We start from the raw sequence: 16,208 nt of genomic DNA, 5'->3' as shown, positions 1-16,208 counted from the left end.
TTATTGATCCTCTTTGAAGTCATAGCCCAGTAATAGGCTCATGGTAAGTAGTCACACACTTTGTTTAACGAATAGATGGATGGAGAAATACAATGCAGCGCTATGAAATTCCAGCTGCTGACATGGTTGCATCCCGGTGTTATTTTCCTGGGCCAAAGGATTGTTTATTTCCACCTCTTTAGCCCCTTTACAGACTCTGCCTCAGCAGCTGAAAGCACACAATGGAACAGTATGCCTTTCAGCAGAGTGAGCAATGGAAAATGCAGAGCATCGACCCTGAAAGCAAGCAATGGCATGCTGAATGCAATTCCAAATGAAGAGAAACTGCTTATTTTCACCAAAACACAGTGAAGTCTTCTGAGAAGGATTGTTCCCCTCCAGTTCTGGGTGTCCGTGTTGATAAAACTAGTGCACCAAGACTCAGCACGCCCCCTGTTGGATTTGGCTGGCATTTAGTAAGAAGAGGAACAGGAGAGAAACTTGTTGATGCAGATATTTCTTGGACATAGTAGGCAGGGGGCCTTTCCTGCAAAATTCTGTTAAGGAGGCATCAAATGAGTCAGAGACGTATTCACTAGGCTATCCCCGGGACATAATTTGACTCATCCACAAATACTGGCATTCCTTTTTGAAGAACAGAAAATCTTTCTCGATGGGAAAGCCAGAATGGCAAGGACTTAATTCATTTTAGCAAGAACAAATCAACCACTAAAACTCCTCTTCAGCATTCCTCCCCCCAGGTGATGTTTACATTGTAATCTCTAATTGTCCACTGACAGAGAACTGGTTAAGTATAGTACAACCATACATTGGAAAACAAGGCAGCTCAACAGATAATGATATGGAACAGTCTCCACCATGTATCAGTAACTGAAAAAAAAAGCAAACTGCTGAGCAATATATATATTTGATCATATGTGCAGAGACTTTCTATAGAAGTTTCCACAAAAAAATAGTAACAATTCTTATCTTCTGGGAGAGAAATTAGTTGCCACAGATGAGGGTAGAAAGAAAACTTTTTGCTATATTTCTCAGTGTGCTATTTGAAATTTGTATCTTGTATGTCACCTGTGAAAATAATCTAATCAAATTTTTAAAAATAAGAATCTTATGAAGGTCCAGTAAGGTTTTCTATTGTCACTCTTCTTTTTTCTAGAAGTCTTATCAATCCTCAATGGAAGAAACTTAAACTGCGATATTTTCTATTAAATTCTAAAATAAATTGATAATCTGTCAGTTCTAGCAGCTATATATACATATGATTTTATACACCAGTTCATTCTGTTTGAATCTCAAACAAGAAAGCCACTTGTTTCTGAGGAAACAGCTACTGAAGGGTTAGGGAAAATATTTTATCCATTGGTTGTTGGGGCTATCCCAGACTATCCCAGACAGTGAGCTCTCCAGTTCCTTTCTGGGTTGGAGCATTCTCTGACTGGATTGATGTGGCCCGAGGTCCCCACAGAGCAGTTTTTCACTCTTCCTAATATAATGCATGCCAGACTAGAAGTGACCTTTTGCCAAGGCCAACATCTATCCAACTGGGGAAACCCAAGCTTGGTTTCCTAACCAGGGAAAAGGTTTGCAGCTTTTCCTGGGACAAAGGGGCCTGGTGTGGCTCCAGGGAACTCACAGCTCCAGTGCTGTGCTAGAGAACAAAATGGGGGAGAATGGGCAGCCTCTCTTTCCCTGGACTTCTGAGCTAAGGGTCCTCCTTGTTCTTGCTGGTAACGGCCTGCTCCATTGTGGTTGAAAATATGTCTGAAGTTAATCCTCAAGTCAGTAGGCTCAAAACCAGCACATGTGAGTGGCCATGCCTGCCCCTCCCTGTCCTAATGAAAGGTAGGGTGCTAAAATGGAAAGAGCAAGAGAGGAGGCCAGGGACCTGGTTTGAGCACCAAGCCAACGCTAACCTGCCAGTAACCTCCAGTAAGTCACTTGCCCTCTCTAGGCCACTTGTCTGTCAAATGAGGAGGTGGGATTTGATGATCTGATTGCTGAGCGCCAGACTCTGGGATCTAGAGAGATGGACGTGCTCCTGGATCCTGCTCTCTGAGGTTAGTGTCAGCTAGGCCTCTGGGGCAAGGGAAGTACAGGGAGGGAAAGGTGATTTTTAGAGAGAGGTGAGAGGTGGGTAAAAGGCATTACTTTGTGTTTTACTGCCCAGTTTAATCCTATGCTGTGAGGATAATTCTAAGAGGAACCTAGAGGAGCTTCGCAGCGCCTGACCACCATTGTGACCCTAACTTAGGTTTTCTCTTCCTTCCCTTCCCCAAACAACCCTTCAAGCTTTTATAACTGTGATTGGTAACTTGGTGGGGGGGGGGGGTAGAGGCCCTTTGAAAAGATTGTGGAAGCCGTGGATCCTTTCCCTCTCAAAACCTGCGCAGAGGCAAATACAACACAATATTTTGCATATAATTTCAGGATATCGTGTTCCACCTGATTCCCCGCTCTAGAACTTAAAAGGCTGAGTGAGGTTTGCAGGTGAGCAAACAAAAACACGAGGGAAAAGTAGAGCAACATTCTAGGATCTGTTTCCCTTCTCCAGCTCACATTCCTCCGCCCTAGTCCCGCTCCCGCCGCCTCCGCTGCCAGTGGAGGCCCTAGTCTCCCGCTCCAACTATTCCAACCATCCTAGGAAGGGTGGGGCTCTCGGCTCTTGGGTCCCCCTAGGTTGCCCCCCCTTCCCCATCATCGGTCTCCCCTTCTGCCCCGGTCCCTCCCTTTCTGGGGTGGGGCCAGCCAATGGGCGAGGAGACTCCGGGGTTTGGCCTGGGAGCCGGGGAGCTCACAGATCCCCCGCCCCACAGTTCTGGCCGCTGTCCCGGGGCGCACGGACGTGGCTCGAGTTTCCTGCGCTCTCCGCTCTCTCGCTCTCCCCCCTCCCGCTCTTCCTCTTCTCCGGGTCTCCGGCTCCAGCTCCAGCTCCACCCGGGCGGTCCCGCACGGCTCCGGGTAGCCATGGAGGACACCCACCTCCAAATCATCGAGCAGCCGCTTCCCGGGTACCCCGACGCCGGGGACCCAGGGTCCTCCCCCGCGGGGGCGCCAGCGGCGGAGGAGCCTTCAGGGGCCGGGTCTGAGGAGCTGATCAAGTCCGACCAGGTGAATGGCGTGCTGGTGCTGAGCCTTCTGGACAAAATCATCGGCGCCGTCGACCAGATCCAGCTGACCCAAGCCCAGCTGGAGGAGCGGCAGGCGGAAATGGAGGGCGCCGTGCAGAGCATCCAGGGCGAGCTGAGCAAGCTGGGCAAGGCACACGCCACCACCAGCAACACCGTGAGCAAGTTGCTGGAGAAGGTGCGCAAGGTCAGCGTCAACGTGAAGACCGTGCGCAGCAGCCTGGAGCGCCAGGCCGGCCAGATCAAGAAGCTGGAGGTCAACGAGGCCGAGCTGCTGCGGCGCCGCAACTTTAAAGTCATGATCTACCAGGTGAGCTGGCGGGGCGGACCGCGCCCAGGGCTACGCGCCCGGCCCGCTGTCCCCGGCCAGGGGCTTGCGGTGGGGGGCCCTGCCCGCGGCGCGGCTCTCCCACCAGCCTGGCCTGGTTCGGAGGACTCACCCTCCTTCCTGAGAGCGCTGCTGGGGTGGGGTGGAGTGGGGTGAGCAGCGGGTTCCTGGAGGGCGCAGAGGGGCGCGGTCTGCACCCTGCGCCTCCTCACCAAGCCCCCTCTCTCCAGTGTCAAACTCTTGTCAGAACCGAGTTAGTGGGCTAGAGTCGGGGACACTGCCCCTTGCAGACCGCTCCCAGCTTGGCTCTGTCAAAAGTCTTCTTACTTGGGGGAAGTTTTGGGGAAAGCCAGGAGTCCCTGGCGGCCGTTGGGGCCCGCTGTAAGCGGACACTGGCGGCGCGGCCGGGTTTGGGGCCTCCGGCGCTGCCCGCCCAATATAGCGGGTGATTCAGGGCTCAGGCACGCACCGGCGGGGGCTGCGCCAGGCGAGGGACGAGACCGCCAGCACACCCCTCGGGACCCCGCGCCCCTGCATCGGCCTCGGCTGCCTACCCTGTCCCCTAGCTGCGATCTGCTCCTGGCCTCCAGGCACTTTTAGGCCCTTGGGGACACCCTAGACGGTGGCGCGTCGGTACCCTCGGCCTGCTGGAAGCAGGCGGGGCGGGCGGGGGTGCGGCATGAGGAGTGCAAAAGGGACTGGTGGAGGGGAATGGACAGCCCCCTCCGGGTCCCGCGGTCTGGGCGCAGTGAATCACCCTGCATGCCTGCGTGGGTGGCCCAAGAGCCGGCGCGCGGGCTCCAGGAGACTGACGCGCCCCAGGCTCCGCCTAGGCCGCTTGTTGCTCCCTTTGCACCTCTCCCCATTCCTCCCGCCTGGATAAAAATGTACTTTTTGTATCATAACCCCAAATAAACCTGAGAATCTCAGCAATTCTGCTCCTCTCCACTCCCTCTCCCAGTCCATTAGGGGTAGGTCTGAGCTAAGGGCTTGGTGATCTTTTTGGTCTGGCTTTGCCTCATCTCTGCTGTTGGCAGGTCTGGTTGATGTTCCTACCCCAAGGAGGGGAGATCCTGGGGGTGGAGGGGTTAATGTAGGCTCCATCTTCCCCTTCCTCTCCCTATCGAAGGGAATGGAAAGAAAAGGAAGGCTCGATTTTGCACACCCCTTAGGTGAGAGGACCCCTATCAGGGAGCTGTGGTTTCACCAACTGCTCTGGGGCCTGGTCAAGCTGGGTTCTGAGAGACCAACGGGGATGTAGTGAAGTCCTTGGCTTAGTCTCTCTAGGAGGAGCTAAGAAAGATGCAGATTGCGACAAGTGTTTGGGGACAAAAGACACAGGGAGGTGGTGAGCTGGCACTTATCTGAGGAGGTGGTGGTGGGACAGAGAGGCAGAAGTGGCACTCTCCCCCCTCTCCCCAATGCCCAGGGACTCCTCCCAAAAGGCACTTGGGCTTTAAGAAGTTTTGCTTCCCCCCCATACAGCACTATCTGGTAGAAAATGTTTGCCCAGAGTTGTTTCCACTTAATCTAACTGCTTGGAGAAGCACGATGGGGGGCGGGGGGGGAGTGAGATTTTTTTGAGATCTGCCTAGCCCTGGGGTGCATGGAGGTAAGGAGAACAAGATAGGGGTCCAGGAGAGCCTGCCAGCTCTGTCTTTTCTCCAGAGCCTGGCGAGGTAGAGGGTTGCCATGACGGGCTTGGATGGGTGGCCCAGACCACAGAATCTGGGAAAGTTCTCAGCCTCAAGGTAAACCTCCCTGTGTCAAAGATGGAGATTCTGAGAGAAGGACAGGTATGGAGGGAGAAAGACTTCTGTGCAGAGGCCAGTGGCATCCCGCTGTTACTCCCTCTCGACAGTTGGCAGGGATCTGTGTCTGTATATTGTGCGTCTGTGGGGGGGAGGGGGTCTAATCACACGGGGGCTTTGACCACATCTTCACTAAATCAGGGCTAGTGGGGGACAGAGAGTTGAGGCAGAAGGAATGGCTCAAGCTGGGGACCCTGAGCCCCCAAACTACAGAGGAAATAACTAAGAACTAAAGTGATCCCAGACCAGAGAGGAGCTCAGAGATAAGGAAAAGATTCCAGCAACAGGGTGGGGCTCAGGGAAGCAGAACTTCCCTGAGCTGTAGAGCAGATGTTCCAGGTGGGGGCAGAGGGGTGGGGTACTCAGCTGCTGGAGGAAAGCAGAGGCTGCTCCTCCCTGAGGTCTGTAGGCCTGGGAAGAGAATGAAGTAAAAATAGCTCTGTGCCTTGGCCAACCTAATAGGGAAGATTGGGGGCGGCAACATTTATGGTAAAGTCAGGCTGGGGGGGTAGGATGCTTGGGTGGCCAGGCAGAGACAGATTTGGAGAAAGGCCTCCTGGGATGGTGTGAGTTCTCCAGCATGGGAACAGGGGCAGGGTAGGGGTGGGGGGGATGCTATATTCCTCCACATCCTGCAGATGTGGGAGGTGATGATGTGGCAAACGGGGTGGGGTAGAAGGGAGAATGAAAGGGTGGGAAGGCCCCAGCTGTGGGATCAGGTCTTCTGGCCTCTCACATCTTCTTCCTGGGGGATAAAGGAGGGAATCCCTTGTGTGGCCCCACCCCAGATTCAGGGAACTGCTAGACATAATGATTTCATAGGTTAAGTTTGCATTTGACCCCCCCCAACCACACACACACACACACACACACACACACACACACACACACACACGAAATTCAGCACCTCCCACCCCAGGATATCAGAGCCCTCACCTTGAACTCACTTCTGAGTCTTTACTGTCCTTCTCTGGCATTTCCCTCCATGTCTCCCAAACAAAAACCAGCAGTTTGGCATCCCATCCTATCAGGCAACACCTAACTAGGCAACAGCTAGTGAATGAGAGACGTGAATTCTACTAGTAGCTGGGAGTCAGTGGACTGAGAACTGCTGGGAGGATCAGGCAAATTGTGGGCACCATGCAAATGGGAGGAACTGTGATCATTAAAGAGCCAATTCTCCCAGACAACAATTTGGATATTATTAGAGTTCTTTTGGAATCTAGAAAGGGGGCCTAAAGTGGAAATACATGTTTTCTGGAGCAGTTTTGATAAGGAAGTTAGTGATCTACACATGGACCCATCAGACCGGCTCCAGGTGCTTGAGGATAGGACCAGGAAGCATTTAAGGGATTAGGTGGCTCATGAGCATTAAAGGGGAGGACACCAGGGCTGGAATGAGGGCCTGCTGGCTTCTCCTCCCCAAATCCTAACCCAACCCATAGCTCCTCCCTGGACTTAGGCAAATCAGGGCTACCTTATTCCAGAAGAACCCCAAACCTTTGCCCCAAAATATTCCCAACTTGGGGCTCTGCTCCCTCTCACCTCCTAAGCCTGGTGGCCTAGTGGAGAGAGTGCTTATTATGCCCTTCCTCCAAAAAGCTGAGTTTGGGTTGTTTTCCTTGGTCACTGGATCCAAAGCAGGTAGGGGGTTTTTAGGGGTATTTCTAAGACCAAAGGAAACCATACTTCTCCCTCTGATTTTTTTTTTTCTCTTTAGTAAAGAAAAAGACTTCTGACTATTGTAAAGGTCAAAATCAAAAGGGGAGGAGATGGCACCGAGTGGGCAACTGATAGGGAGAGGAGAGGGAATACTGTTGCTAGGCAACCCAACTTCAGAGATGAGTGGTGGTTTGTTCCATTTTTTTGAACCATACCATTGTGAATATTTCATCATTTACTCATTATAGACTTTTTGAGCTGGAAGATGCTTTAGAGATAATCAACTTCAGCTCCTTCATTTTGTTTCGGAGGAAGCTGAGGCCCAGAGAGAGGAAGTCATTTGCCTATTGTCACTCAAGTGATTGAGGGTGGCTGGGGCCGGAACCCAGGTGTAGCCCTTCTTCTGCTGCACTTTCTGCTCCCCACCTCCTCCTTCCATTCCCAGGCTCTGCATCAGAAATTAGGGGGGAGGCTAGCCCTAACCGAGGGTTAGTTCTGGCTCCTCCATTCTCTGAGGGAGCTAGTTGCCTGGCACTGGGGCTGCTTTGTGTGTGTGTGGGTAGGTGTGCAGTGTTGGCTAAGAGTGCCTAAGGTTGCTGGCCATTAGCTGCTCAGCTTCATGAGTGCTGAGGTAGAGGCAATGTGTGGTCACCTGGTCCAATGACAGTAGGAGGGGAGGGGTCAGGGTGTAAGGAGTGGCGCTCCCTGGCCAGCATGGGTGTCCCCTGACGTGGACTCTGCAACTCGCTAGGAGAGGACCACATTGGCTCCTTTCTCCTCAGCCTCCCTGCCACTCCCATCTTCTCCCTATACCCTACAGGGTAGGTTGGCACCTGCTGCTTTGTGTTTTCGTGGCTGCAGGCCTTTACACAACACTGTTGTTGCCCTAGTCTGGTAGTGCTCCCAACTGTCCCTCTCCCCCAACTTCTCCTAATTGTCCATGGCAACTCAGCCCCTCAAGAGGCAGAGTTGGGAGCTGCTGCTGGGTGCCCCAGGACACAGGCCCACCTGTCATAAAAATAGCTTGGTTTTTGATCCTGATTTCTCTGTGCATCTTGATGTCTGATATCCCAAGTGTGGGTGGGGGAAGGGGTGGCAGGAGGCAGGAGGTGGGGATGTGGCCAAAGGGAAATAGCCAGGATGTCCCTCTTCCATGCCTCTCCCTCTCCTTATCCTGGGTGGCACCCAGGGCCCACCTTGCCCGGGGGAATGACGAGAACTGGGATTAGCAGCGCCTGACTCTGAAGACAGTGAAGCTGTTCGCCTTCTCTTGTACTCATCAGAGCCTCCCTGGTTGGAGTCCAACAACTGCCCTCTTAGAAAACTCCTCCTCCACCCCCAGCAGCCTCTTTCCCCGTCACTCCAACCCCCTAACAGCCTCATCCCACAACCACAGCTGGGTAGGGATAGAAGGTAGGAGGCCAAGGATGAGACGGGAAGATTCTAGAGGGAGAAAGAGAGGGAGTTTCCGTTTAAATTGTTTATTAATTCATGGGCCTCAGTTTGTTCCACTCCTTTCAGCCCCGGGGCCCTCTTGATGAAGCATTTACAATGTGGTTTCTTTCCATGCTAATGCACTGTGTACTCCCTCCCCACCCCTACTCACCAGCCCCAACTCTGCATGCCCACCAAGGCCTCTTTCAACCCCATCTGCACCCGTCCCAAGTCCCATTTAAACCCCTTTTCCTCATCTTAGCCCAAGAAGAAGCTGAATGCACCCTCTGACCTGGCCACACCCAAGATCGTGCCTTTTGACCTTCTGCCTGAGACTGAGCCCTTTGAGCTGAAGCCTGAGACAGTGCCTGAGCTCCCACCCGTTGACCAGACGCCTAGGACACTGCCCTATTACCCAGAGCCTGTGCCTCTGCCCACCCCTGTGAAGCCGACAGCCGGTGGGGGCACTTAGGGTCTCCTGGGTCCCATGGAGCCATGGACATGGGGTGCCGCTCCAGTCCACCATCAGCGCACTGCTCAGTGGTGGTCAGTGCTGGGAGGACTAGCCTCTCCCAAGCCACTGCCGCTTGTGGGTGGGTGATGGGTATTGCGAAAACACTTGCGTTATGCAGAGTTCAGGGGAATGTAGTGTGTGCAGTGGGGTGGGAGGTGAAGGGAAGGGGCTCTCTCCTGCTCCTTGGTTTCTGTCTTAATTGTAGACACTCCAGATACCATACCTGAGCTGCACTCAATGCTGCCCTGCTTGACTGCGCCATGGCTTCTGATTCTCCCTCCCCTTCTCCATTTTGCCTCCTCCTCAGGGACAGGCCAGTTTGGCTCAAAGCCTCTTTGGAGAGGGCCCTCATGTGGCCCAGGCCTGGGGTCTATTCTGTGCCCTCTCCACCCCCTTGCTGTAGCTGGGGAAAACATTTACACTTATTTTTTCCAGTTTTTTTAGAAAATGTTTTGCAAAGAGATCCCTTGTGTTTGCCAGATCCTGCCTTGGGCGGGGCACCCAAAAGCTGCCAACTCAGAGAGGCCAGAAGGAGGGACATTTTACGTGGCTCTGGCTTGGATTGTCTGGCCTCCCTATAGCACAGTGTTTCTCAACCTTTTTTTTTTGATGATCATCCCCTTAAGGAGTCCTTTTAGACATTTTTTCCCCAATTGTCCCCTCTCCCATGAAATTTTACTACTACAGATTTACTACATATCTGTTTACCCACCAGGACTCTTTGGAGCACCACAAACGATTCAGTATCTAAGATCTCCCCCTCCTCCAAGAATCAATTTCTGCCCTCTTAGGGGCAATGTCACCCCTGTTGAGAATCATGCTATAGCAGAAAAGAAGGACCCTTCTGCCTTTGGTGTCCCTCCCCACTTGTCTTGGCAACCTAAAGTGGAGGTCCTGAGTGTTCAAGACATCTTTCTCTTTCACCTCTCCCCTAGTCTGTACCCTCTTCCACCATACTCTCTAAGCAGATCCTGGGTCTCTGAATTACCTCTCCAGTGTCTTCTCTGGCCATTCCCAGGCAGTGGTTGGGGACAGAGCTGGTTAGCTCTAAGTCAAGAGAGGCTCCTACTCAGAGCCATATGACACTTGTCCCTTCTCCCTGACAAATGTGAAGTGCCTGGCCAAGGACCAGGCACATAGTTGGTGCTCAATTAAATTATGATATAAAAATTCTCTTCCTAAGCCAGAGGATCTTAAGTTTATACAGCAGAGTTGGGGAGTGGAGTAGAAGGGGCTGGGAGCTGCCCTGGGGCTCCTCTAAATTCTTCCTGGACTGGTACCTTCCTGAGTTGGGGAGCTGTGAGTGCTTGGTGGGGGGCAGGGGAAGCTGTGTATGCTTTTGTTCAGACCTGGTCATTAAAGGTAACTCTGGAAACCAAGCCTTTTGGGAGTGTTGGTTTTGTTTAATAAAAACGTGAAAACAAGCAGAGCCCTCCCTCTCGGCCACCCTGAGCCCCCTCCTTTGGTTTAGGAGCTCTGCCAGGGAAGTAGGGGTGGGACAAGGGTGCCTGGCCTGAGTGCCCAGGGTGGGAGGAGGTGCTTTGGGATTGTATTGGTGGTGGTTGTAGCAACAGGCCAACTGGGTGGGCCCAAGACAGCACTCCAAGGCTGTGAGTCAAAGGGGAAACCTGGCTTGGAAAGAGGCAGCAAAGAGAAAATCAATTAATGGAGGGGAAAAGCTAAAGTCACAGTGGTGCACCCTCTCCAGAGCCAGTCTACTGGACATTGTCCAGGGACTTAAGTCATATTATTTCTTCCCCTATCCCCTGACCTTCCACCAAGAAGGCAGCTCCTCTGGTGTAAGCCATCACCCTGGGGGAAGCCTACAATGAATGGGGTTATATTCCCAAGTACTTTTCTGGACTGGGGGAGATGAGCCCAAATCCAGGAATAACCCTCCCTTCACCGGGATTGTTTCCTGTGTATGTGAGACCTTTCACCAGGCACTAGGAAGATGGGATTGGCTACAAGAAGTCTGTAACTCTTCCCCCAGCCCTGTTCACTTCTAAGCGCAGCTGGCAAAGACCTTTATCTGGGAAGCCAGAAGCCAGGAAAACCAGCCAGCTCAGCCTTTAGGGGGTGGGGTGGAGCAGGGGGGAGAATCAGGGATGCAGGGGTGGGGCAGGGAGACAATGTGGATTTGTTTTCCAGCAACTGGGACTGTTTCCTGACTATTCCCCGCCCATCACCCTTAATCCCTCCCTAGCCCATCCACACTGTCTAAGCTTAGTGAAAGGAGGGCTTCTCCTCCACTCTTTGGTGGAGCGTGGGTGGCTCTTTAGTCTGGGAGGCTGTGAAAGAGAGATCAGAGCTGAAATTTTTTTGATACTGGGGCTGCAGGTAACTTCTGGGTGGAGATGGATGAAGAGGTAGTGAAGAGTTTAGATGCCAGAGAGTCCTAAAATGGTGTGTAAGAGAGAGGACTCCAGTAGCAGGTGGGGAGAAGTGATTGCAAAAGGAGGCCCAAAGGATACAACTGGAAATCAGAGGGAATGCCAAGAGAGGCTGGGACACTCCTACACTCAGAACAGGGATTTCAATGCCTCCGTGAATGATAAGAAGCAGAGGGATGGACAGAATGCTATAGGATGCCCATGATAGTACTAAGCCAGCTATGGCAGGTGGAGACTACAAGTCCCAGCATGCCCTATGCCCAGGTCACCTTGCCTCCTGGGAGGTGTAGTTGAGTAATGAGAGCTTGAGGTGGCTTGGTGCCCAGTAGAGCTGGTGCCCAGTTTGGGAGAAGAGGTGGAGCCAGCATTCCTTCTTTGTCCCTGTTAATGCTATTGACAGGGAAGGAAGGAAGTTGGGAGGGGGTGTTCCTAGTTTTCAGTGTAAACCAGGAAACTCTGGAGGGATGTGGATGGGAGGGAAGAGGAGAGAGGTTGGGGGCTGGGGAAGGAATTTCTGCAGCAGGTGGTGCAGAGATACCAAGCGGCCAACATATACAGTGTGCGCGTGTGTTTATGAGAGCGGGTGGCTCATGTTGCCTCATTTTTCTCAGATGGAATTTTCTTACAATTCTGGGAAACAGTCTTCAGAAAACCCTTTAGAAAAACTATTGTCTCTCATTCCTTCACCTGAAATCCCTGAAGAGAGTCTGGGCCAAAGAGGAGATCCTGTTTATGTTCTGGGTTATGCCCGTTTTCTCTTTCTGGGCTCAGCCTCCCCTACCTTCTGGTGGGGGCTGATCCTGAGTTTCTGAAATGTTGGCCCACAGTCAGGATCTTGGAAAATCTTCCCAGAATGCACAACAGTGCTGTTGCTAGGTCCTCCCAGGGGAAGAGGGAAGAACTGGGTCTGAGCTCCAGGATCTCAGGGAATCTGGGACCACCTCCTGGTCCCTTGAACTCCCTGGGAAAAAAGCAAGCGTGGAAAAGTATTCCCTCCCTTCTATTCCAAGGCAAAGTCAGAACCAGAAGAAATGTCCATGTTGGGGAAAAAACATGCCCTTGGCTGCCAGCCATCTTCTTTTCTTTCCTCCCTCAATTTCTACATGGGGAGAGGGAGGAATGACCACTGGTGGAGCCAAACAGTATGAGGAGGTCAAGGAGAGGGGCCATGGGCCACAGCCCTCCTTCCCTAAGGCTGGTTCTGAAACGGTCTGAAGTCTGAGAAACGCACTCCCTCTACCTTGCCTTCAAGCTACCCTACTTGGAGGTCGCCTGATATGGGCTGTGAGCTCATTCCCCTCCCCCAACTCCTCAACCTAAACAAACTCTTCCCAAACCCCTTTGCTTTTCGGCCTGGCTGGGGCAGTGTGCGACTTAGTGCACCAGAGGGCGCTCTGCCCATTTCCAAAGTAAAGTTGTGTTCTCGGGATGCAAAGGGTAAGAAGTGGTTTAACAAAAGACGGGTAGATGTAGGGCGCAAGGACAGCGTTGGAGGGCCGCAGAGATATTTAACTGAAGTGCGATTACACCACAGGCCAAATTCCGACTCGAAGGTCGGTGCCCTCCTCGCTCTGTCTGTATAGTTACCATTCATTCAACACATTTTTTTTATGTGTGTGTGTGTGAGGGAGACCAGCCCTGAGCTAACATCCGATGCTGAGCCTCCTCTTTTTTGCCGAGGAAGATCAGCCCTTAGCTAACCTCTGTGGCCATCTTCCTCTACTTTCTATGGGACGCCGCCACAGCATGGCTTGACAAGCCGTGCCTCGGTGCGCTCCCGGGATCCGAACCTGGGAACTCTGGGCCTCCAAAGCGCACTTAACTGCTTGCGCCACCGGGCCAGCCCCAATTCAACACATATTTATTGGGCGCCCATAAGGTGCCCAGCTCTGTGCCAGGTGCTGGGGATACAATGGCGAACAAGTCCAGGCCGATTTCACGGGTACCACACACTCCCCACGATCACCACTGCCCTGCCTCGGGTTCGCCCAGCGTCCCCCCAAGTGCCTGCTCAGCCCTCCCGCTCTGCCCCCCTCATCTCTTCGCTCTGTTCTCCTTTTAGGATGAAGTGAAACTGCCGTCCAAAGTGAGCATCGGCAAGTCGCTGAAAGAGTCGGAGGCGGTGCCAGAAAAGGAGGGCGACGAGCTGGGCGAGGGCGAGCGGCCTGAGGATGACGCGGCGGCGCTCGAGCTGTCGTCGGACGAGGCGGTGGAGGTGGAGGAGGTCATCGAGGAGTCGCGCGCCGAGCGCATCAAGCGCAGCGGCCTGCGGCGCGTGGACGACTTCAAGAAGGCCTTCTCCAAGGAGAAGATGGAGAAGACCAAGGTGCGCACCCGCGAGAACCTGGAAAAGACTCGCCTCAAGACGAAGGAGAACCTGGAGAAAACGCGGCACACGCTGGAGAAGCGCATGAACAAGCTGGGCACGCGCCTGGTCCCCGCCGAGCGGCGCGAGAAGCTCAAGAGCTCGCGAGACAAGCTGCGCAAGTCCTTCACTCCCGACCACGTGGTCTACGCGCGCTCCAAGACGGCGGTCTACAAGGTGCCGCCTTTCACCTTCCACGTCAAGAAGATCCGCGAGGGCGAAGTGGAGGTGCTCAAGGCCACCGAGATGGTGGAGGTGGGCCCCGACGACGAGGAGGGCGGCGCGGAGCGCGGCGAGGCCTCCGACCTGCTGCGCGGGAGCAGCCCCGACGTGCACACGCTGCTGGAGATCACCGAGGAGTCGGACGCCGTGCTGGTGGACAAGAGCGACAGCGACTGAGCGGGACGCGGGGCTCTGCCCCGGAGGGCGCCCCGCCTCTCCTCGCCCCCGCCCCGGATTCCTCTCCCTCTCTGAACTTTCTCTTTCACCTTCTCTCTCTCCCCGAAAGGGCTGAGATGTTTCTAAATTGAGACACACGCACACACACCCCCAACCCCAGGAGCACCCCTCCAAGTCTTACAGCTGTTAAGACAGGAGGAGGAGGCAGCCTCCACGATGGACAGACCAATTTGGGCACAGTCTGGGTGGAAATGGAGAGGGGAGTGATCCGTGTCCTGGTCGTCCAAGTTGGGGATCCTAGAGGAAACTGCTGTCATTTCTATGGTTGGCCCCCTTGGGGCAGGCTGCCTTCCCCCAGTCTCCCCCTTACGCTCACACCCAGCTGCTGCCATTCCTGCTCACTGAGCTCTTCTTTCTCATCCTGATCCCTGGAAGCTTCAAAGCCAAAATTACCATTTCTCCCTTGCCCACATGGGAGGCCCCATACTGGAAGGACTTGGAAGCAGCTTTTGGGAGAACCTGGGGCAATGGGGAAGAGAGGGCAGAGCGAGCCATGATCCTGGATGAGAGTCTAGCACAGGCTGTATCTGCAAAAGGTCTCAACAAGGAAGGCTGGAGCCAAGCAGAGGCCTGGGGAAGGAGAGGGGTGGGGAAGGACATACATGTGGGAGGAGGGGCACACTTACATGTTTATGTAACTGCACACAGGAGCACATGGCTATGGCTTTGGGAAGGAGAACGGGAAATAGAAGGTGGAAATGGGTGAAGAGAGGAGAATTCTCCTCATTAGCAGCATGAGAAACACAGGAGGAGAATCTCATCTTACTGGGGTTCTCAGAGGACAGCAGGACCATTTTCAGGATAAGGAGGGAGGACAGTGTGCAAAAGCGATGATCCAAAGAGAAGAGAGAGGTAAACCTCCCATCCTTCAACTGGGATCTGGATGGTTGGTGCCTTAGGGGCAGCTCATTTCTCAAAGCTCAGATACTTAGGGTCCTAGAACAGGCAGCACAAGGCTGCAGAGAGCTGAGAATTAGGAGGGAGGGGGACTGGAAAGAGAGCAAGGTGTTAATAGCCAGGCCACCAAGCTGAGAGCTGGAGGGGTGGTGAGGAGAGTGTAGTATGCCTGTGTATAGAGCAACCCAGCCTTGGTTCACTCCTGGCAGTTTCTTCGCAAGATCCTTCCCTAAAGCTAGTATCATAAAGCTGCAGAACTTGCCAAGACCTCCTGCCCTTGTGGCTTCCTCTCCTGGATCTTTGGGGGCTGCTTACAGTCTGAAGGGCCTAATCTTTGTAGTCCACTGAGCAGGTTCTCCTCAGGACACTTTAGTCCCTCTGTTCCTCACCAGTAAAGGTGGCTTGTCAGAAGCAAGGACAACTTTCCCCTCCCCCCCATTCACAGCCCAAAGAGGAGGGCTGAAGTCTTCCTCCTTCTCCCCCCACCTCCTCTGCCTTATCTTCCCTGCTCTGCTTTTTAGAATTGCAGCTAATTATTTTAAGGGGTGGAGGGAGGGAGCCTGGGGACACAAACCTTTTTTACAATACAAAGCTTTGCCCCCCCCCCCCTTTCTTGGTTCCCTTCTCTCCTGAATGGTTGGAGACACATCAGCTGAGGGAGGATGGGGATTGTGGGACAAGGTCCCTTGGTGCTGATGGGCTGAAGGGGCCTGAGTTGTGGGCAGATACAGTTTCCTGTGGGCTCTGGGGAGCCTCTCACGTTGCTGTGTCCTGGTGAGCAGCCCGACCAATAAACCTGCTTTTCTAAAAGGATCTGTGTTAGATTGTATTCTCCAAAGGCAGTTATATAGGATGAGTTACAGAGGACAGGAGGGAGCCAGGGAGAGCAAAAGAGAGAGAGGACTGTTGGATTACACTTGCTTCACTTGCCTGGGTGGGGAGTGGGGGATTATTATTCCCATTTTAGAGATGAAGAAATAGAGTGATTTGTCTAAGGTCATGTAGCTGGTAAGTGACGGTGCTCGAGCTGGGATTCTAAGCCAGGCAGCCTGGCCCCACAGTCTAGCTGTTACAGTCTGTAGCCCTCTACTGTCTAGAACCTCTTTCCTGCTGTCAGGGCATTAGTCCTCCAGACAGGCCCAGTTACTGTATTCAGCCTGAGCTTCCCCCAAATGCACACTTCGGAATCATGGGCCTAGCGGAGGCAGTGTAGTGGCGGG

General features: G+C 53.4%; 1 protein-coding gene across 1 annotated transcript; it reads left to right on the top strand.

Moving 5' to 3' along the window:
* Window positions 1-2,560: 2,560 nt before the first annotated feature.
* On the top strand, window positions 2,561-15,801 carry CAVIN1 (caveolae associated protein 1). The gene is made up of 2 exons (XM_058561017.1): window positions 2,561-3,435; window positions 13,330-15,801. Exons 1-2 carry the CDS (start codon window positions 2,749-2,751, stop codon window positions 14,029-14,031), a joined length of 1,389 nt encoding a protein of 462 aa, XP_058417000.1. The 5' UTR covers window positions 2,561-2,748; the 3' UTR covers window positions 14,032-15,801.
* The last annotated feature ends 407 nt before the right edge of the window (window positions 15,802-16,208 follow it).

This window comes from Diceros bicornis, chromosome 18, assembly GCF_020826845.1.
Source record: "Diceros bicornis minor isolate mBicDic1 chromosome 18, mDicBic1.mat.cur, whole genome shotgun sequence".
Lineage (NCBI taxonomy): Eukaryota > Metazoa > Chordata > Mammalia > Perissodactyla > Rhinocerotidae > Diceros > Diceros bicornis.
Note: the sequence above shows the minus strand (reverse complement) of the source record. Positions and strands in the feature narration are given on the sequence as shown.